Source organism: Cottoperca gobio, chromosome 14 (assembly GCF_900634415.1).
Source record: "Cottoperca gobio chromosome 14, fCotGob3.1, whole genome shotgun sequence".
Taxonomy (NCBI): domain Eukaryota; kingdom Metazoa; phylum Chordata; class Actinopteri; order Perciformes; family Bovichtidae; genus Cottoperca; species Cottoperca gobio.
Window position 1 is genome coordinate 4,799,211 of NC_041368.1, and position 23,901 is coordinate 4,823,111.

Consider the following 23,901-nt stretch of genomic DNA (forward strand, 5'->3'; position numbering starts at 1 on the left):
AATGTTGTTAATAATTACTGCACAGGAAAACTGTGCATGCATACAACTAATGGAAGCATGGTAGGTCAATGTCTGGAAGTGTACAACGAACAGTTTGGGTAATATTTGTTTATGTTACCAAATTAATTTCCCTAACCAAAGCCTGCCTGATTATCTGACTACTATTCTTTTAAGCCATGTTAATAGATTAAAGCAAATAACTTGGTACTGACATGTTATAGCTGATAGAAAATTGCAAAAACTATGAAATTAAATTGTTTTTTACTATAAGTAAAAAACAATGAATGTTAGAAAAACACTTAAAGCTATTAATGTTGAACATTTCTGTTGTTGTGTATATGAACGGACTTGCCATGAATTAAACTGAAACCTTTGGACCAAGTGAAAGCTACGCGACACAGCTTCTCTTATTCAAAGCAGCCTTGAGGACACGCCGGCTGATAGTACTGAATCACATTACTGTTGCTTTAGGCTGTTTATCTCGAGAGCTGTGGCATTTGTCATCATTGGACTCCCCTTGATCAATGCCTTCTTTATCATGATATGTTCCAAAGTGACTTCTATCCCCCACCTTCTACAAACACATACACCCGCTGAACCACACACACCCACACACACAAATGCCTGCACGCACGCCTTCACTTCTCCCCTCAACACCCAATGATTTCATTAGTTTCATATTAGGATTGATGGGACTCTTTTCAGGGATATAAATCAATTTGAGAACACTTTTCTAAACCTACAGTCTCAACCTACAATGGAGCCATCAAGCAGAGGGGTGGCTGAGGGGCAAGAGGCTGGAACAGCTACATCATTGGTTTGCTTTTGCTGGGGGGGCAGGGTGCACAAGTTATTTTGCCTTCAGGGTTTATGATCAAAAGAGTTCCCCTTCATGCTCTATCTATCCACACTAGAAAGCTCCACATCTACCCAGTCTCCTCTTCCACAGCCACCTTTTCCTTTCATCCCCACAGCCTTCCATCCATCCTTCCATACCGCCATGATTTACAACTAGTACTCATGTGCTTCCTGGGAATTGATTTCTAAGGAAGTGCGCCTTGTGCCCATCCTTTCTGTGGGGGCAATAACGATCAGGCTGTGGATCATTAGTCTGGACCACTGTTTTCCACTGCTCTGCTGGCTGGGTGCCATACATCTCCCCCCTCCTCCAGAGTCACAGTTCAATTACCTGTCCCCTTCCGTCTTCTTCCTTCTCTTCTGCCCCCACCTTCCAAGCCCAGTCACACCTCATGATCCTCATCTGTCTTCCTTTGCACCACAGCATTTATCGAAAAGCAAGCTGCGCTGGAGCCAAAGCCAGTGGTGAGTGTTTAGAGGCCATTCAGGACTGAGGAAATCCCCCTCATGTTTCTCCCATCCTCCCATGCTGACCTTTACCTCAGCAGACAGACACATGACATATCCTTTATGTTATTCGTGAAAGAAATCACCAAATGACAGACAGGGATGCCACATCACCACAGATGGCTTTTCATGACAGATGCTGACTGGGGTAATATGAATAAGAAAGTGATGAAGTCAGTTTGTCACCAAGAGGCCATGAGGAGAGCAGTGGAGCTCATGGTTGAAAGGCTGTTATTACGCCCTCTGAGGAACAATATGTTCTGATTTGTTGCATTTGCTTCTTGACAATGTGCCAGAATTGAAGGCCTGATTGAGCTTCCAGGGGTATTGTGAAAGCCAGTATTTTTCCTTGAGTGCTCAGCAAGCTGCCATTTTTCCTCTTTTCTCTCACTCTGCAATCTTAAATTTAACAGAACAAAACAATATCACTCAGGTTTAACTTCAGTGCTAATCACGCTCAATCAGTCTCAGGGCCACATTCACATTGAACACTTTCAATTGTTTCTTAAATGACAGTTGTGGATTGGTTCAACAACGGCGTCCTGGTATTAATACATGTTTCCGTGCCTTGAAGTTGAAGTCATCGTTACTCACATCTTAAGAAATTACAGCTCGGAGACAGAAATCATCTCCAGCTGCTGTCTGCTGGTTCAACCTCTATTCAACAGGATCAGCTTTCTCAAACTCACCCATGTCTCACTGCTGCGTGATTAATTGCATTTTCATCTAGGTAATGAATCCAAAGCTGGTCAAACAAGCATTTTGTTGTATAAAGGGGCCGAGGTAAAACAAACAGCAGCACAGACCTACAGCCTTGGCTGCCTCTAGTGGCTCTACACTGAGCTCTGGCATTGGCAGAGGAAGCTTCTCGAACTAGAGACTGGGCCTGGCAGCATGCACTGGCAGCGATGATTTACAACATCATTTAAGTGAATCTAATAAGCAGAGTGAATGCTTCCCGTCGCTTTGGCATGGCCCGTGCCTGGGCCCTAATCATTCAAATATTTTGGCAAAAGGCAATGCCCCGGTCTTCTCCAAAAGAGAATAATGAGACACGGAGCTCTTAATCACAGCAGATCAGTTCAAATAAATGAAAAGAGAATCAAAAGCATTCTTTGCCGAGGCAGCCCCTCTCTCCGTCCAAATGAGCTGACAGAGGGCCAGATCTGGGAGATGGAGATTTACCCAGGAGATAGAGCAGATTTTCCATGACTCGTGAAGCAGCGTCTCACTCTGGCAGACTAGAAAGTAGTTCTGGAAGAAACAAGGCACAGCTTGTTGTTCCATTGTCTTCAACTTGGATGTTCAAAGTAGTTATATAGTATGCAAGCTTACAAACACAAATATTCTGACCAGCCCAAGGAAACGATGCCCTGTGATCTTCGCAGCTTTCTAAATCACACACTTTTGTACACTTGTTCTCCCATCACACCTCAAACAGTTTCTGGAAACCCACGCAAAGCAACGCGTTAGCTCCAACACCTCATCCCAACTCAATAATTCACCATGCTTTCACTTGCCAAATCTTCCCTATGCCAATCTGAAAGCCTTCCACGTACTCCGCTTGCTGAGACAGCGCTCTAACAAACGATGCTGTCAGTTAACAAGATGGAAAAACATTCTGTTAATTTTTTCTCTCCCTTCTTCCCTCCCCTCCTCGGCGAGGAGTCTTGATGTGCGGAGACGAGGGCTGGATCACAGCTTGCCTGGGGGAAGCCTGACACAAGACAGGCTGCCGCTGACATGATGAGCCTCGAGACTGCTGGCAAAATCTTGTGATGTCACTTCCCACTCTCGACAGCTCCGACACCCTGGCATGGGGTACTGGGAAGGCGAGGAATAGAGGGAGCTGCTGGAGCGCTGGTGGAGGTGGTGTCTGGGAAGGGGAGGCGGCGGGGGGAGGCTTGATGAGAAGAAACACTGGTGCGTCGACTTCGCAGCTCTTCTGTTTTCTTTAATGTTCCCGCTTTTATCAGCAGTCGGAGCTGTCAGCGGTAATCACGCTTGTAGTGAAGAGCTGCAGAGACGATAAGCCCGGCCTGTCAGCGCCATATCCACCGCGGCAGACATATGCTGCTGCCGCTCTCCGTGTCTTTCTTTATGCATGATGGCATTCTCCCCAGAGAGGAAGCAAAAAAGCTCAGAAAGAGGTGGATCATCCTCACCGGGAAGATGGAGGGAAACTATCATATCTTCTTATAGTGTGTGTGCAGGTGTGTGTCATTTGTAACAGTAAAGGGATCCTATGATACAAAGAAGGCTATTTCACAAATACCACAGCATAGGCCCCCATATCCCTTAGGGCAGTATTATTTGAATATTAGGAGGTAGAACATCAACAACAGTAAGGTATTGTAACTACATTCTAATTATTGACATGATATTCAATGCCACACACTATGTGTTTCTTGAATTTATTTTAAATAAAGATTGTTGAAAAGAAAAAGGATGAAGAAACTATTCAAAATAAAAACAGTCAACCCAGAAAGACAAAGAGCCAAAACTCACACAACACCAGAATCAAAAGGATTATATGATGCTATACTTCTGTTTCCTGTGGCAGCTTCACGTGAGGAGACTGGCGTGTCACTAATAACTGTCACATCAATCTGCAGAGACGATGGCAAATGTGGACTTGTGTCAAAGCTGGTGCAGTCTATTTTATGGCTACAAGGCATGATCATTACAGACATGAATAGTAATTATATATGCAGAAAAACATGGGGACGCTGCGGTCGCACCATATGCGTGACAGGTGTCGTGCGACATAAATAATAGAACGTGGCAGTCAAAAACTCGCCAGGCATTCGGTTACCAATTATCCTTCTCTTGTGAGCATTAAAGCGCTCTGCATTGTTTACCGTTAACAGACATAATTGAATAATAATGCCCTGGCCCCACCTGTTCTCTGTGTATGGGCGATAGCTCTTTGGTTAGAATAAATGAGCTGTGCTCTCCCTCTTCCTCTCTCGCTCTGACAATGAGGCTGAGAGGCCTGCCCTCGCAATGGCCATTAAAATAATGTGGCCTAACCTGAGCAGGGGTTAACCAGCTAATGTCCTCAGTGGACATGAATAATGCAGATCAGGTTCCTAAACAAGCACACAAATGAATCTATAAATCACCCAGGTCAGGGCAATCTTATTAGCCCCCCACCTCCCTCCCAGACAACCTCCTTCCCATCTCTCTGTCCGATTCGTCCCTGTCAGGCTCCTGCTGAGGGAGCTTCCTTGTATAAACATGCAGTTAAATGTCCTGTTGGTTTAATATGTAGGGTGTGGTCTAACAACACAGAGAACCTGTCATGCAGAATGTAATGCATTATGCAGCAACTTACCTGTCCGCGTTTCATACCAAGGGGTTTAGAAATATGACATTGTTAAACAAGCAGTTGATGTCACTGTGAAAATAAAATCAGCCATTCACCTCTTGCCTTTTATTAAATGATGAATCATACCGCTCAGGGTGGGTGATTTTGGTCATACTTTAAAAAGTAGTTTAATATTCTGTCTAATAATCCTGCCTCTTTACAAAAACTAAACGTTGTATTCCAGGGCTTCTCTAATGGATTCCATTATTCTACATAGGTGTTTTTGTTATCGTCTCCATCCCCTCAACATGCAATGAGATGCAAGACACTACTTTAGAATTTGAGTGGTCTTTCCTCAAAATATTTTGCTAAAATAATTTCTCAGCATACTCTGCATTATCATGCCAGCACCAATATTAAAAGCGAGACATTCTTCTCAGCTTTTGAAGTTTTTATTGTTGTAAACACATGCTGAACTAATATTTGACCACAATGGCACTTATGCTTTTTCTAATCCTCCTGGAATTGGGGCATAGCGAGCAAATCATAATCAATGTGTGGAACAACGCTGTAGGGACAATGCAAATAGAAAACAGGGAAATCTCAGTTAATTAAAATAATGAGCAGTTTACTTCCCAGATGTTGCTGAAATAAACTGAGGAAAATAGACACTTTATGGGTGAAGAATGCTCAACAGTGTCTCTGTGAACAGTGACAGTGCATCAATATGGATTTCATGTACAGTCGCAGATGAATTACCGTAAAAAGCACAACCAACAAAACAGCCGTACACTTAAATGTTTCAGGGCTTCGTTTCACTATTAGTCCCAAGATTTAGGAATGCATCTCCCCTATAACCCCAACCAGTCAATTTCAACACAACAGTATTATCACCTCTAAGAAATGTATCCTCAATAACTCTTCCTACACGTCCTGTGGGTGCCAAAGATTGATTGCCAAACCGTAAACCCAACCCCCCCATCAAAAGAGAATATGAACAGGCTCCTGGGAGTTGAGTCACTGCTGGACACAAGACAGGGAGGATGGTGTTTGTACGTGCGTGTGCATGTGTGCAGTGATCAAGGAAGCACAACAGTTTAGTTCACATAGACATCTAACCCCGTTTCATTTGTCAAATCGAGTATGTGCTCCTCCATACTCCATCAAACAAAGCCACTGCTAGCTCACAGAGTCATTTCCCTCTCTCCCAATTACAAATGAGTCCATTAGTGTGTCTGCAGTGAGCCCTGTGCTGTCTCCCAGTAATGGCTTGTGAGATTTCCATCATAATCATAATGGCTCCCAGAGCAGCCATGAGTGCAGATGGAAGGTCGCTCATAGGTAATGAGCTATCTCACCACCCAAAGGGCACATGTCTTTATGCTTTGTTATTTAGAACTGTATGCCTAGCATACGTGTGCTTGTCATGACACGTTGCTATGTTTGAAGATGAGGAGGCACATTTAGTAAAGGGAGGACAGACATGGACTGAATGATACCCGGCACTGATTAACATCATGAAATTGGTGTCTGGGCTGCGACTAGATGCTTAAAACTTGACGTGTCTGAGGCCTACGAATGACAGCTAATACCAAATGCCATCCTCACATTAGTTTGCAAGCTTACATTCTTTCCTTCTTCCTCCCCTGGTTGTGTAGCTGTGCCAAGCTGAAATATCATTATGGCCAGCAGTGTCAGTATGACTCACCTCTACTTGCCATTCGAAACACATCATATTCTTTTCTCTGGCCTCGGAGCATGGCAGGCAGCACATCTGCATCTTCTGCCAATTATTCTCCAAATGCTGGTCTTGGTAACATTTCCAGAGTGTGTGTGCTGACTGTGCTAGTGAGTTGGCTGTCTGCATAGCCACGAGGCATGTGGGACTGGTTGGAATGGGCTGACACAAGGCTCGTTCTGCCCAAAGCTTAATTGACCAGAGAACGATGTGTTGTTGTGATGCGGGTCATATCAATGAGGCGACCTGACATTCTCATGTATGATTCAGGTTTCATAAAGGCCTGTGTTTGTCTGACGCTTCGGTGTCTGCTTGTACAAACTTTCGTATGAGCAATCAATGGAGGATAATCACAGTGGGCAACATTGGTCTCGAGAGCATTGCAAAGGAAGATCTGACCTAATTGTGTGCGGCTTGTTGGAGCCATGTATAGAGCCATATAATGATTCTCAGCAAATGCTACTGGTAGCCTTGACATATGCCTGTATGATATTCGCTTTGTTCTCGTAATGTTTTTACTATTCAGCTTACATAAGCTGTTTTTTTTCCCCATATGAACTCCAGACAACATTAAGAGAATCAGATATGCACATTGTCCAAAGTTTTCATTTCACAAATGTAGCACGCAACAGAAGATTGTCCGTGTCCAAAGTGTTCTCACTTACTGGAAATACTGTGATTGGTTTAAGCGAAGCGTGGCGTCTACGTAGAGCATGCAGGAGGCACGACATGACACGGATTACACCACGGTCACATAACCAATTTGTAATTTGGTCAAACAAGGTCAAACAAGCGAGTCTCTTGCCGTTTCTTGAATTTGAGGACTTTGGCGCTGTCATGTAAAGATAGCAATTTCAGAGTCTTGTTGTCTCTTCAGTTTTACATTGTGTGTTTTCATAATAAATGACCCTTCTTCTTCACTCATCAACCATGTTGGTTTTCTTCGCTGCGATAGAAACATCATCAACATGTCCGCTCGCTTGCCTTGTATTCTGTGGATAAAGAGCGGCTCTATTCACACAAGGGCTCAATCTAACATTACGTGGACTTAGTACGAGGTGGCTTGCAGGGTCCATTTGATGTCCGTTGGCTTTGTTGTAGTAACATGACTGCAACATTTTCTACATAAGAGTGAGGCACAGCTACAGCTATTACAACCAGATAACATATTTTTCAATCATAGTCCTAGGTGATGCACCATCTTACAACATGATATGCTCAATTATTAAAGGAGGTAAGAATGATCCGTGTGCAGACCTCTAGGATTGGGCCTGCCCCCACAGTCTGGAAATTCAAAGGCAGCTAACACCCCACTGTGCTGAATCAAAAGGAATGGAGTATTTACTGCTTATGCAGCCTTTTTTGTCCATTTCTGTCCATTAAGGTGTTCTAATGATAGAGAAATATACATAAGGGTCACCCACGGTTCTATACTTAAGTTCACCCGCTCCCGGGAGGTCTGCCATCTCCCTCTGCTTTAATTTGAAATCATTCAGAGGCAAAATGGTAGCCGTTTGATTTATCCCTTATTACATTGCTTCTTAAGAATCTGTCAGGCGGCCTCATGAATTCATTCATCTCCATAAGCTTTCTCAGCGCCACTTAGGCCTTGTGTAATCTGGGTGAGACCCCTTATCACTTCATTTGCACAAGCAGGAGACTATCAATTCCTGTCCAGTATCTGGGCCAGGGGAATTAGACCAGAGGTGTTTGGTTGTGTCCAGACCAAGCTGCAGCGACAAGAAACTGATTACACATTGGAACACCATGCAGGTGTTCCATTTCACACCCTATATTTACAATATTAGTGCGCATTAGCAAAATGTATTCGCTGCTTACACTTTTTTCAGTGCAGACCACAATCGACAGGCAATCTTCCACCATGAGTCATTGACGTATTGCCACTGTGAAAGGAGGCACACTTAAAAGCATTTAGCTGGTGCCTAGCTCCACACTGCAGCCTCATAAAGCCAGACAATGGCTGAGCTTAATAAGAAACAGAATGGATCCCATGAGTGTGGAGGACCCATCAAGCTAGGGAATTTTATTTAATTTCCCCGGGGCCGTCTATGTCTTGTACACATAATTAGAGCCCAACATGCAATGCTCCTTGTGTTTTGTCAATAATTCTCCAAGGAGCAATCAGGACAAGGGTTGGACATGCCTCTGTGACCTGGGCTCCTTGCAACAAGCTCAGCCACCTAATTACACTGCCTCTAACAAGCAGTGTGGTGGTGGTGGTGGTTGTATGGGAAGGATGTGGGGGGGGGAAGGGGACCGGCCTAAGCCCAGGAGCCCTCAGCGTACAGCCCCTCCTCAGAGCCACTGATGTCATTAGGATTGTTTGTGGCTGCCGCCATGCATGCTGGGACAGCGTTGTCATTATGACAAGCCTGTTCTCCATTTCCCTCATTTAGGATCCTTTTCTGTAGTGACTCACTGTCTCTGGTGGCTTACACTGCAGGAAATTAAGGATATGGTCCTCTATAGCAGTTATTATACGTTTGTGTGGCGTATAATAAACTATTTTATGTCCATAACTACAAATATTGCGAGCCAAACAATCATAAAGTTGATTACGTCACAAAGACAGTGAGACAGTTTTCACATATTCATAATGTTGTGTTTGAGTTGTTGCATATTAGAATTCCAGGGTAATATCTCATACACAACTAAAGATATGTTAGCCAACTAGGACACTAATCTAACGATTATTACTGATCGATTACTTGATGACTAAAGCAGGAGTACACAGTGAAACGCAATCATTGAATCAAATATTTCTAAAAACCATGAGAATGTAACAGGCTGTTTGTGTGCATTAAAGTACAAAACTATGTCACAGATCATTTTGAGGGGCAATCAAATTTGTATTCCATTATCTCTGCCTTATACTGCATAACAGTCTGCAACCCTGTTCATTTGGAGTCATTTAAAGTCTTTGTGTCGAAGGCACTCTGTTTGCTGTTGCCATCTGACAAATAGCAGATAGAGAAATCCTGCCGTGGCTGCAGGGATAAAGCTATTTTCTGTGGGTGAGCTGAGGTTGCTGTGGAGAGGGGAAAGACAGAGAGCCGGGAGCCAGTCAATTCTGAAGAAAGTTGCCTGCAGAAATCATTGGCTTGACAAAAGGGCAATGAGGGGGCAGAGGGTTTGTGCGAGAGTCACTGGCCCAGTTGCTGGGGGGGCTTATGTGCAGGTGAGCCGGGCCTTGACTGACATCCACCGAGCACAGCGAGAAAGTTTAACCTTGGTGTGTCGGAGAGAACTCTCAGCAGGGAGAGAGGGCAGATCGAGAGACAGTGAGGGATGAAGGGAGAGCGTGTGAGAGAAAAGAGATCGGCGCTGCGAAGGGCTTTCTGCATAACAACAACCAATTTTTTTTTCATAAGCGGCCTGTTTCCAGAGACACTGGTTTGAACCCAAGGTCTTACTCCATGCATTATTAAAGACCGGTAACTGGCAACACTGCCTCATAAATAGAGATGAGGACAGACACCCGAGGAGCCGGGGCGCTGCTCACCCTTGATCGGCCACAAATCCACCGGCCTAACATGACCCAGAGGGTTCTACATACACAGTACTTCTACCCAGCAGCCCTCTGTTTTGATTCTGTCATCGCACCTGACATATGGCACCACATGGAGTAAGCTCATTATTTCGCAAGTCAATTGTATAAAAAATGCATGTAATTTAGTTTGACTCAACATCTTTGGCAGCTTTGGAGTGTTATTTTTGGCTCAGAGCTCAGGCCAATTTTAGCAGTCATGCTAAAACAACATTAGTGACATTATTAGAAATATTGGGGAGCTAATGATGTGCTTAACAGATGGCTATGAAAATACTTCAATCAGTTACCAAGAATAATATGCCATGCCTTCTATATTCTATTGATAAAAGAGTCCCACAGCAAGAAGACTAAGTGTTATATCATGTGTTCAGAACTGCCACAGTGGAAAGTGTCTGCCACATTCCACTCTTGCCTCGATATATACAGGACTTATCATTTCTTTAACTGTGGTTTTGTTTCCACGTCAAAGCCTCTCTTTATGTGGCCAATCTCATAAAGTTATGATATATGTACACAATTTGCCTGAGACATTTTTCTTTTCCAGGTCAGGAAAGATGGAAATGGATTAATTTTTTTCCACAGGAGTGAGCATCTCAGTCAAACAGCATATTTATGGTTTTTGTTGCTGATTGAATTATTTTCCATTCCCTGTGTTCTCAGCTTGCGCTGGGAATTGAATCATTGCCTTTGAAACAAGATTCACTGCTGCACTGTTTTTTCCCCGCCATTCAATTTCAAGGACTTGGCAACCTTGTCCTATTCAAACGTGTGCATTATTACCTTTTATTGTTGGACATAAATGAATGGTGAGGTTGAGCACTCTAGAGGCAAGTGTAACACATTAGGGCTTGTATATTATCATGTCTCAAGGTAAGAGTCAACCTTCTACAATCCTGTGTCTCAACATCAAAACTGTTGCGCTGAAAGCTATCAAACATCAACAGAAGGTAATCTAAAAAGAAATAGCAATGCTTTTTGTAGATGCAAAAAGGTTTTAGATTGCATTCCACATGCTTTTGAATAAATATGTATTTGAGTGTCTGCACCTTTATCAAAACATAATCACAGCACTGCCAATGTATCAATGTAATCAGCATGGGTCCAAATACTTCAACTACAACTTTAATAACTTGGCTTCTTTTGACCGTTAAACAAATATTTTAGAGTTTATTCCTGAGCCACCTGATACAGATCTCATAAAAACTTAGACACACTCAATAAATACAGAGCAACAGGATGCCTTTTGAAACGGCGACCTTATCAGACCTCTCCTCCATGCAGATTGAATTCCAGTTGTAAACATTTGTGTAAATACTGATTTTAGTGTTGGAAATTGAAAAGTTTATACATCAAAGGACATGCCTGGCTGTGCTGATGGTAAATATGTGAGTGCAGCACTGAATAGTGAACACTGTCTTATCTCGCTAACTTGCGCTGCAGGCGATCTGATCTGTTGGACTGTTGTGAAACTAGGGTTCCCACATTCACTTTGGAAAAAAGGTTTGGTGATTTAAAACTCCAGAGAGCTGATATTTTTTCTCAGAATTTTGCCAATGATAATTTTTAAAACTGAAAGCTGAGCATCTGTACAACACTCACCTGGTCACTGATCTTAATGTAAGACATGTTGATACTAGGATAAAAAAAAGACCCCAAAAGCTGGGAAGGTTATATGATAGGATATTAAACTTTAAAGGCTATTCACTCAAAGCTTTCAAAGCCTTCTTTTACTTTTGTAATATCCAAATATTGTCCATGCCTATGGGAACTCTTAAAGATCTTGCTTTAGTTTATTAGTCTACAGTTAGTGACATGGAAGGGCATTTCTTTCATTCTTCAATTTCAATTGAAACATTATGAACTATGAACACAAAACAGATGGTACAAACACAACAATAAAGACTTGTTGGTTACTGTCCACCAACTGAGGCTGCAAGTGGAGATGAGAGAGAATGAGGAATTACCTGCTGGGACAATGAGGGGTTGCAAACTGCAGCGAGCTCCAGTAAATGGGTCACAGTGGATGTAGAGGAGGATGGTGGAGGGTCAGAGCCCCAGAGGCAAGCAAGCTTGCTCACTCTCAGTTCAAATCTCAAGTCCTCTCCAATGCTACATGGCTATGCTGCTTTAACAACACAAGCTACTGTGTTTTGTGTCTGAAATCACATACACAGTCTAAAATATCAACACCTACTATAATGGCACATTCCCAGCCATGGTGAAACACGTTTAAATTAAAACTAAACTGGATGCAATGTGTTGCAGGGACATATCACAGACAGGCGATATAAACAACCTGTGAAATACATTGGCAGGCTGACATCTTCACCTTGTCTCACCATCTTATTTCAGAGGAAAAATGGACGTGGAAATTTATGTCAATTAGGCTGATTCCAATTAATTACCAGCGTGTCAGTCAAAGGGTGAAAAGTCTCTCGCCTGACCTTCTCTCCTGTGGCCTTACACTCCACCATGTCATTACTGTGCTGCTGGGCGGAGGGGCGGGATGAGGTGCACTACAGGGGAGGTTGGGAGAGGGGAAGGAGAGGGGAAGGAGAAGGGGAGGAGACAGGGGGAGGACAGGCATTTGGGTGTGTGTATATTTGTGTATGTGTGGGACTGTCTAGGGAGTGTTGCTGCCTGCTGACCTGGTCATCCATCAGACAGGGTTCATCCATCCATCCACCCCCAGCTACACCCCCTCCCCTCCCCTCCCCACCTCTTCCACCCAGGGCCCATCAGCGCGGCTCTCTGCCAGGCCTGAAATCTCCACATTAATTTCTCATCTGTGGCACCCTAATGAGCTCCGCCTGCTCGTCCACCTCTGAGACCCTACTGATTATCAGACAGGGGGGCGACCATTTGTCAATGGCAAGAGGTGGCATTTACACTGCTGACCTTGCTGCCAAAGAGAGGAATCAGAGAGGGGGCGGGGGGAGACGAGAAGAGTAGGAAAGAATAGGAAAGGAAAGCAATCAACAGCTGTGGAGCGTCACGCTGTTTACCATCAAGAGCACTGCCATGTGTAACAGGAACTTTATTCGTTGTAGTGAAGGTGGGTTGGTTTAACGCTTTCCGTTTTAAGTGTCCAAATGTCCATTTATCTATGTGTCTGTCCTTCTTTGCTGAAAACTGATCGACAAACCTTGAAGTGTAATCCTGTTTTTACTTCTTACATCCTCAGGAACTTGTTAAATGCCTCCTGAAAGGATAATCTGCTTCTTATTTTTCTTTGTATCTCTGTGTGTGTTTGTGTGTGTAAGTGTGAGGCGAGTGGAGGCTCGGGGTTGGCTGCAGCGGTGAGCCGTGGGCCTGTGTGCACGTGCCTCAGAGGGAGCAGGGATTTGCCGGTTATTGGATGGAGGGGAGTGGTGTAGGTCTGTGACACCCGCTAACCTTGGCCAGGGCTACTGGGACTCCGGGGGTATCCATCACTGTGGCAGCCTCGAGACCCAGACTGGGGGAAAAGCCACAGAAGTTGCCGGGGGAGGGAAAAAAGCTAGTAAAAATTTAATGCACTCCGCAGAGCGGTCATGTCATACTTGGTTATGGAAAATAATCCCAGATGCCTGCAGTGCTAAAATGGAGCTGTAATGTGCTCGCCTCCTAACCCGGCCTGACAGCCATGATGTACGACTACCATTACCGGAAAATATCACTTCAACTAACCCGTGATCCGGCTCCGCTAAGGGTCATATTATCCATGAGGAACAAATTACACTCCCCCAAAGTAAATACAAATTTCCTACACTGACTGGGTACAAAGCACAGAGGGGGAGGGGGCAGGCGGGAACGTTACCTATGACAACGCTCTGCAGAGTGACAAGGATGATAAAGTACATGACAAATCACTGGCTGACAGGGTACTCTAGTGCAATCAGCCTCAGCCTCGGCCTAGCGAGCACCCACTCAAGCCTGTAAACACTACTCTCTTCCTTTGGAGGGGGCAAAACACATAATCTTTTAACGCTGACAAGTTGCTCTCCTTTTTATTACTCATCCTTCCCACTGCGGCGGAAAGAGGGAGGGTTCGGGGGGAGGAGGAGGAGGAGGAGGAGGAGGAGGATATAAAATGGTTTTATGTACAGTGCTGCCGAGTGATTGAGAAACTCGACTCTTCTGCTGTAATTGCCTGAGGGCAAACACAGCAAAACAATAAAGGAAGAGAAACAGCAAATATATTACCAGTTCAGATCTTTATTTTATGTCAAGGACAAACAGGTTCTCTCGGCTGCTCTAAAGCACCCATTTAGATCCCTCGCCTCCAATAAGAGCAAAGCACAGCAAATTACAGCACTCTGTTGCATTGCCATTAATAAGACGCAAAGCATTTTCAAAATGGCATTTACAGCTTGTGGCTGCTGATAGAGCGAGTAAATAACACTTAAAGGTGTGGTCTCTATAAAAAAAAGAGAGTCCAGAGGCAATCGAAAGAGAAATAAAAAAGCGACAGAGTGATAAAGTCCTGCAGATTACAGCACGGAGTCATTGTCTTCACAAAATGCCTAAGTAACACCAATGATGAACAGTTAAGCTGCAGAAAGCACTTGAGCACCAGCAGATATTCAAACCAAACTGTTTGACTGGCAGTTTCAAGGTGCCACTTACAGCAAAAAATCACTTAAGCATTAGCAAGTCCAGTGAGTATCTGAGTGTTCTTGACAATATCACAAAGACTGCTAAGACAAGGTGCAGAAATGTGCCACCGTTAGATTCAAATCAGTAAAGATTAATATTGAGTGAATGTTTCAGTACATACATTTTTGAAAAGAATTCATCAAGTATTTAGAGAGGTTTTTCAAAGCTCTAGATCATACACATGTTGAGACTAAGGGGATGTCTCAGATGGTGGAAAACCTGTTGGTGTTAACTACTCCATGAAACAAGGCAATGTTATTGGGGCTTTTGTGGATGCACATGATAGACACCTGAGGCTATGGAGTGCTTTTCAGCGTGCTTTCCTGCCAGTAAAGTGCAACATCTTACCTGGCAACAAGCTGTTCCAAATGAATAGGCCAGTCCTGCTTAGACGTAATAAAAAAAACAACCCCCTGATCCTGCCTCGATCCACCAAAAGGGCAGAGTGCGGAGAAGATCCGACAAAGAGCACATTTTGATGACTGTCTGGGTTTCAGAAGTGGAACATGGGGCCAAGCCACAAGACAGTAACAGACAATTGTGGACATCCTCGCCAGTAAAAGCTTTGAGAGGTTTTTGGACCATCCTACTGCCAATTTAGAGACCAGATGACTACTAAGTGGCTCAGTGTACAGTATAGGATGAAAAGAAGGCAAATCATCACATTTTACACTTGCACCAGAATAAGAACTGTAATGGCACTCGGAGGGCAGACCTCCGCCAAGGCCGATGATGCTTCCACATGCTCATCGGATGGTCCCATTACCCGAGTTAGGAAGTCCTTCTTACGACTTTGGTGTGTTTATAAGCTTTCGTAAGACGTAATGTGGAAACAACATGGACGCTTCAAAGAATATGTGTTGTACTTTATTGCTCAAGGTGTTTTAACAACACTTTGTAATTCTTCCAAGCGCCAACTTGAGGGGGCACTCACATGAGTCGGGAACTCATTTTCCCGATTATTCCGACACCACATGAATGTAACACAAATGCCCTATCTTGCAATGTTAACAAACATGATACATCATTTGTGTATCTGCCCCCTTGATTTGGAACCGCTTCAAAATGTAGTGGGTTCTTCCTCGGCCCAGGCTACACCCTTCAACCAAGTTTCATGAACATTGGGTCAGCAGTTTTTCCGTAATCCTGCTGACAGACAAACAAAAGTACAGAGCCAAAAACCTGACCTCCTTGACGGAGGTAATGATATGAGCTCTGAATAGTGGGGCACAAATACAACACTGCCGTTACTCTGGGCTTTTGTGTAGATGAGGAACCAGACATGTAGAGATATGCACTAAGATACACCTGCATACATATACATATACATATGCATACATATTAAATAATGTATGCAAAGGTTTTTCCGTAACAGTTTGTCCCTTTTCCTAATCTGAGCGGTGATTGGATGCTTGATACTGGCAGAGAGAAAGGGAGACCGGTACTAATGGGGGGCCTTCGCAGAGATGCTAATGACAACGCATACAGAGCTAATAATACCAGTGTTGTGTGACAAGTGACTGCAGTGAGCCTGCCACCTACCTGTCTCCCACTATGCCATTAACATGTCATGTTGGAGAGGGCCCGTCCTACAGGTCACTTTAATGAGCAAATGCTCTGATAGTTTCCACACACTCGCACACAAACACACGAGGAGGATTGTGTGCACACACTCTGAGATGCGAATAGCTGTCTCTTATCAGAGTCTGGCAGCTCCCGCCGACACGGCAGAGGCCTTCTACACCAGGCAGAACATGATTTCTCCTGGGAACACTTTTTCCATTTCCTGCTTTTGAAGGGAAACTAAATAAGCCACGTTTGTCCTCGTCTGAATACATTTGACCCATTAAAACGACTCTGCTCTCCTGCGTCCTTCTGTGCTGCCGTGTTGTAAAGTAGACCGTGTCGCTCACAGAATGCAAATGACAACAGTGGCAGTGAGCGTATGCGTGCCCGGCTCCTGGCAGGTGCAGATAGTGGCAGAGGTGACGTGGACTGAGGAGGGGGAAAAAGTGTTGAGGGGGAGCTCCAATTACTCCCTCACATTGAGAAAAAACACATGAGTCAGCCCCTGTCATAGGGGTCCCCTATTTACTAATTCACTCCTCTGTTACTTTAACACACAATTAATCAATGACAGGAAGGTGTAGTCGGCGCTGTTCATCAGGAGCGTAACGTGAGCCAGGCTGAATTAATACAGTCACTGGGGGGATTACAGTTTACCATGCTTTCTCTCTCTCGCGCCCTCTCTCTCTCTCTTCCTGAAACAAAAAGGAATTGCCACCGAGACAGGAGCAATTTAAATCGACAACACTGAGTAATGACTCAATTTGCTGCACAGTCTAAACACCACACGCAAATGGCATTACTAAATCATTAGAGTGGATCTCGATCTCTGGTTGGAAGTCATTGGATTATATGGCTGCTCTTTGAATCTATGAGGTACGCTCAAACTGTGAATACCTGGATATTATAAATGGAGCTGCACCGAATACTAAAAACTAATTTAAAAGCACTTGGATATTATAATCCATAAAATTTGCTTTGACCAAATGTGGCAGCCATTATTGTAAAGGTGCAAATGTATTTTTTTAAGACCAACAAACAAAGTCCTACAGTATACCACAATGTTTTATACATCTATTTTTTAATCCATTTCCATTGCTACGTAGTTAATCTTGCCAATAGAAAGTCTCGTTAGAGTGGCCAACAAATAATCACATCAAGATACAGCTGGACATTAAAATAATGGAGCAACATTAGACTCTCCGTTAACCATCTCCAACACATGAATATGCTGTATTTGCATAAACTTTGTACCAAAAGAAACATTTCCTCTTTAGCTTCTTGATGTATAATATGTTAGCCCTTACACTCTCAAGAAGTGAAGGGTTAAGCAATTCCCAGTGTCTGTGTGTCCTGTGTTTTGCTTTCGACCAAGTATCTCTAAACCCTGTATTGTGATTTACGGGAAATGTTGTGTGTTCTTTAACAGTGACAACACAATGACAACAACTAGCAGTCTAGGTAACACTATAACCTTTTCTAGGAGCCACCATCAGCCCAAACTTTCAACTTCCAATTCAGTATACTGTACTGAATCTCCTGCTCCAGTATGCAGACACATCTCCTGCACAGATCATGTTCTAGACTGCAAGAAACCCAAACCTTGGTTAGCGCGACAACAACAAAATCATTTCTGATCATCATTTCAAGTGAAAACTGTAGAACTTGCTTGTTGGTGACCGATTGTGTTTCCCTGCAAATGTTTATTTATGTTTTTGTAAGTCAGAAAACAAAACCATTAACCGCTCAGCAAATATAGCACGGTATTACACCACAGGACGATGCTACAGATCTCGACAGTCGGAGGTGTTTTATGCAATGAAGGGATCGTGTAATTCTAATTAGCAAGAGTGTGTCTCGAAAACAGACAGGCAGATAGGTAAAAAGATAGATATGGCACAAGATATACAAACACAAGCACTGTGCTCAGTACTTTGATGAGCTCGTCAGTGCTCGGCTTTAAGCAAAAGAAAGCCTGCACCCTGTCTGTCACAGCACTCAACTAAATCCTAAAAACCCAGAACAGTTCGATTTAGATTTTTCACATCATTAAGTCATTTATAATTAATGCACAACTAATTAAGGCTTTCTCATAGTTATTAACAGGATGTTTCATTCTAATTACATTAAATTCTCAGACCCTTAAAAAAATGGAATATTAGTGAAACCAGATAAAGGATGCCTAAAAGGATCCCGGCACATTAAATAGTATAATAATGATACATTATACATACATTAGTATATGAATGGCAGGCTTACCTTGTCGTCTTGGTCACTCTCGGTGTCACACTGCAAATAAAAAGAAAGGGAAAGGTGAAAATGAGGAATAATACGTCTACATTCTTGTTTTATAACCGACCCTGCTTGGGTCGTATTCAATTTCAACACGTGAGTGCCATAATCTAATTTACTTCTGCAAATGGCATATCTTATCAGCTCTTTAATGAAAAACTTATCACATACTCATATTCAGTGTCTGAATATCATCAGATCACTTCATTAGCTGACACAAGCACCGAAAGTGAAAAGAAGCTAATTTCTCATGAGCAGCCGTGCCCTTGTTAACATTGAAACCTATGTGAAATTCAGACGGAGCTGGAATCTCAAAACCCTTACCGCTACTAGAATTATAATTCCATGATGTGTGTTCCTGCTTGAGGCTGGGAATGGAGAAATGACAAGTAGAGGAAGGAAACTTTGTAATGGAGGGAAGAGAAAGTGGTTGGATTTCATTTTTTCTTTCCATTTCAATTTCAAGGTCCACTTAATTCTTTATCAACTAATTAGTGTGATGCTGGGTGACTGGCGGCCCTCAACATTGTGCATATGGCTGAGGTGCAGAGAAGCACTGGAGTCGGTAATGAAGAAGGCACTGGGGGGGAATATGGGCAGGGGTTGGCACAGTATGTGTGTGTGTGTGTGTAGGCAGGGAGACTGGGAGTGCAGGGAGGGGTTGGTGGGTGTCGATTAAAGCAGGGAGGGAGTGAAGGAAGGGGGAGAAATGATTGACAGCCCAGGGAGTGAGCGACAGAAGGCCCTACCGTTTTCTCTTTCTCTTTCTCTCTCTATTTATTTCTTCCATCTCTTGTTTTTTGCTGATCTGGGAACCTGCAGAGCTCAAAGGTAGCTGGCTAGGCTCGTGGCTGGTCTGATTCTGACGCTGGATGGTAAAAAAAAAAAAAAGGGGGGCCTTGTGAGCTCAGCAGGAGCATAGCATCCAATTTACAGGCCTGTCCCACACGGCCCCAGGGGCCGCCCGCGGCACACTGCCATGATGGTCAGCTCCAGCAGCTCATAAATTATGCAGAGGCAATAAACGCACTGGGCAAACACTCCTCAGACGTTTTCCTGCTCTCCATTTCTCTCTCACTCTTTCTTCACCATCCACAACATTCCATCCCCCATTTTAATACAGTGTGAGCAGAGCCAGTAGCCACACAGATTGTCAGCTGGAAGAATAAATAAGGGCAATGAAAGACGAGTGCAGATTCTGATTACACGTGAATGTTGGTGTAATACAGAAAGCTGCACACGGTGCTATTGTGGCTTGTGAATACATAGGCGTGTCGGCCGTGTATCCTTCTCTCTGTTTCGGCCTGCTGCACAGGACTGACTAATGCAGCAGAAGACAGGATCTGATGAGCAGTATTAGCCATCTCAACTGCTTCCATGTATTCAAGCCTCTCAGAACGTGACAAGAGTAATGCGACCGAGCACTCATTAGCTGCTTCTCTGCCTGTGCACACTACACACCCGGGAACACAGGCATGTGAGGGGTTCCAATAATGGACATCATTTGAGTTTTTCCACTGTGTTGTGATCCATGAAAAAACTCTACCAGCCTTTTTTTCTCGTGTTCCCTTTTTTCCCCCCGCTCTCCCTCCTTTCCCTGTTCGCTGGCTGTGCAGCCAATTGCTTTGATTGCCAAGATAGAAGCCGGCTGGAATGACTTGCCCTTGCTTGTGAAGCAAATGGAACATGCTAATGGAACTCATCGTATTATCCGATGCAAAAGTGCCATAGCTCATTACTTTAAGATAAAAGGATATCATTGTAGACGGCAAGCAGAATTGACTTTCTGTGCTGCGACTTGATGATGATTTAATCAACTGCTCTCTTTCACTTCTCATCCCTGCGCCTGTCGCTTTTGCAGGTGCCACTAAACGAAGCACTCACACGGCTAGTGGGTGAGAGAAAAGAAAAGAAATTGCTGTCATTATTATTTTTTTCCTAGGAATAGAGGTATGCAAATTTCCAAGAGCGACAAAGGTTGGAAAAAAGGGACAACGTAATAAAATGGAAATACCTTTATAATGAGCAAAGTAAAAAATCCTGAGATCAGGCCTGACAGGCAAGGGCAGGCAATTTGATCGTCCTTACAGTGCAGACGCCAAAGCTCCCTTGAACTCACCGCTCAAGTATAGCGCAGAAAGTAACAAATAATAACATCTCTAAAAGATAAAAAAACACATCCCAGGCATACAAACAAGTCAGAGCTGTCACTCACTGATAAGTGATCATAGTGAACTAATGCGTTGCCTCATGCATAAAGCAATCGAGGCGGGGGAGCAGAATCTCTGCATATCTGGAATTTTTTCGCTCCTTGTATTTCTACTTACTGACTTTTCCATTAGAAACGGAGACGGAAAGCTAGAAAGTCTCGGCTTTGCACTTGGAAACGTCATGAATGATTGCTACACCTCATCATTAATAACTGAGGCATGGTATTGTTTTAGGAGGTAAGCATGAGCTCAGAAATTCAGTTATTGCTACTGACGGGTGAGTATATAAATCTGCAGAGCTATGGTTAACTGTAATGTCAAAAACACTTTATACCAATCCTGGGAGGCCATGTCTAATGAAAAGACATATGTCAGAGGTTTCAAATGACTGACAAAAATGAATAGATTATACCAAAGAGAGAGAAAACACAACAACAATGGTGCTATTGAGATCAGTGGAGTTCGCTCTCTGACAGGCGGTAGGAAATGGGTCTTATTTAAAGCAACATTCATGTACAATAAGGAAACCATTAGTCCTGGGAGGAGGCTGACAAAGAAAAGTGATACTCTACCCAGGCCCACTGCTATTTACACAGGGCCAGCATTATACTGTACAGCGAGACCCCAGTGTTAAGTTTAAGTAACGCAGGAATGTCAAACATTAGCGTCAGCTCTAAGAGCTGTTGATGTTGGCCTGTATCCGGAGCACTTCTGATTGCCCCTTTGCTCTCATGCGGGCCTCTTTTGGCTGAGTGCTCTTACAAATTTCCCTACGCTCTGCCTAAGCATCGAGTCTTTTGTTTATATTGGTCTGAAAGTAGGAGTAAATTATTCTTGTTCTAAATCCTCTCCAGCTGAGAGTAATACTGGCCCAATACAAGGGGAACGTAAGAAGCCATGGGCCGAATTCTAAATGATGCAGCAATGCTATCGTCCGTAGCAGCAGGGCTCACCAGAAGTCTCCTGTAGAGCCGCCCGCAGAAAGACGTCTGTACTAAGGAGGTAACCACATCACACAGGCATTCGTGCAACACAAGTATGCCATGTTCCCTTTTCTAACATAACCTTCTGGAAATCCACTGGTCCACAAATACGAACAGAAAAGGAGTGAAATGCTTAACGGATAATTCTGAAGGCAAACAGTGTGCTTAACAGGCTTATTATAATTTCACATCCGGTGTCTCTGGTGTTACACGTTGTCTCTAATCCAATATTTTAAAAAATGGTATCTTCTTAAGTCTGCAATGGATGTGTATAGTCGCCCCCATGAGTGACGTTAGCCTCAGGTTATCTTGGTTGCTATCCATGACCTTAGAATTAATTATGGTTGGTATGGGCTTCATTAAAGCGCCCCGTTGCACAAAGTATGGTGTCTGTTTATCAGCCTGAGCCAGGTTGTCCTGCAAGATGGCTGAAGGGGTTAAAGCCCAGGGAAGAAGCCAACCTGCCTGCCTGCCTGGGAGCTGGAAAGACAGCATGAAGGATGGCAGCCATTGCCAGGGTCAGCTATGACAGTGCCAATTTGATGTGGTGTCGTCAAGGGCTCCTCATTCCCTCCTCCTAACAGCTCCTTCCTGATATAGCTGCACGTCCTGATGGTTTGCTGCTGCAAACAGTCACATGGCAAAATGGTTTTCTCCCCTCCCGCCGCATCCTCCTCCATCTGCTGCTGGGGCCTGGGTGCCGCCGACCGCCTGCCTGTCACAGCGTGCGTGGAAATTAGCTGGGGAGGAGGTGCTCGCTTGTGCTAATTACATTTTAATCATTGGAAATGTGTTGGCAAATCAAGCCTTGATTGCCATCTTGGAGCCCAGTGCTCCTCTCTGCAGGTTGGGGATGGGGGTGGGGGTTTGTGGGGCTAGAATGTGACTGAGCCCAGACTCTCAAAGCTGGTCGCCTCACTCACCACCACGGCTTGATATGGCGGCATGCCTGGCCTACCGCTGGGTAGGGGCTGTGCCGCATTATTTATGGGGAATAGAGAAAGACCAGCATGGCGAAATAGGGAACTGTGCCATGCTTATTCTCAAATCCCCCACTCACACCTCCCGTATCCCTCTCTCTTTCTCACCCACACATTACACAGTCTGCCAGTCTCGCCACTGTGAATTGAGGAACAACAAATAGACCGGGCAGGAGGAGACTGATGAGCTCAGGGTTTGCTACACAGCACCTGCTTTGGCACACAGAGCTGGAGCAGCAGGCCCTGTCACAATACACTCACATATTACTTTCTTATAACACAGAAATAAATAAAAAGATTTGGCCACATGAGTCCAGTTTGTTGAACTAAAACACCAACATGACCGCTATCCTCAACCGCAGGCTGCATAGTTCAAAAGCCCCTGTTCCTTGGACCACTGCTTCATGACAGACTGCCACTGTTTTTTAGGTTGATTACAAGTGTGACTCAAACATACACATGCCAAACTGACACTGAGCTCAAGTCACTTCACACTGTAGTGAACCTCAAATAAACTAGAAATAAGACCAGCAGACACACATTTAATAAAAGGATATGCATAAAAGTAAATACACCTAAAAGTTCAGGGAGTGGAAGGAAATTCAACATGACATGCTTGACTGGGACAGATCATTAAAATAAGAAGGATTCTGAGGCGATGACATCGAACATCTCATTTCCACAGCATCTGCTTGATGTTGAACTGTCATATAAAAGTGTGGTCGGAAAGAGAAGACCTCAAAAAAAAGGAAAGGAAAAGAGCTCAGCTTGAGTGTTTGAGACAGTCTATACAGTCATATAGGCCAAACGCCTCTTTCATTAGCCAAGAATGTTTCGTCAGGGAGAACCAGACTTCTGTCTGGACTAATATAACCAGGTCTGATCCACATGAGTGGCACGGGCCAAATGCAGCAGGCCAACATCTGAATGCAATTTCCCTTCAAATATTAAAATTTATCCAGTAGAAATTCAATTTGACCACAAACTCTGGATTCCACTCACTGGGGTTACTAAAGGAGAGACGACGATGGGGGAGGAGAGCAGAAAAATGAAGCCTTCCATAAAATAATAAGAACTTTATAGTCTGTGACCTCTGGTTTCATTACTCTGGAGTACATTCTTTTTATGTTTTATTTCACTGGACTGTGCCAAAATTTAGTGAAAGAATATTTGAGAGAATTTTCTAAACCCGACTTCTTATTAATTCCATATTGCTAAATCTCTAATGATTTACATTATAATAATAGC

At 43.8% G+C, this 23,901-nt stretch overlaps 1 protein-coding gene across 9 annotated transcripts in view; it reads right to left on the reverse strand.

Annotated features, from left to right (window-relative positions):
- auts2a (activator of transcription and developmental regulator AUTS2 a) overlaps window positions 1-23,901 on the reverse strand; it is a 290,775-nt gene that overhangs the window by 81,231 nt on the left and 185,643 nt on the right. For all 9 annotated transcript variants that reach the window (XM_029447937.1, XM_029447938.1, XM_029447942.1 and 6 more), the window contains exon 5: window positions 18,448-18,477. In XM_029447937.1, coding sequence (XP_029303797.1) covers window positions 18,448-18,477 — 30 coding nt within the window. The remainder of the gene's footprint in view (window positions 1-18,447; window positions 18,478-23,901) is intronic.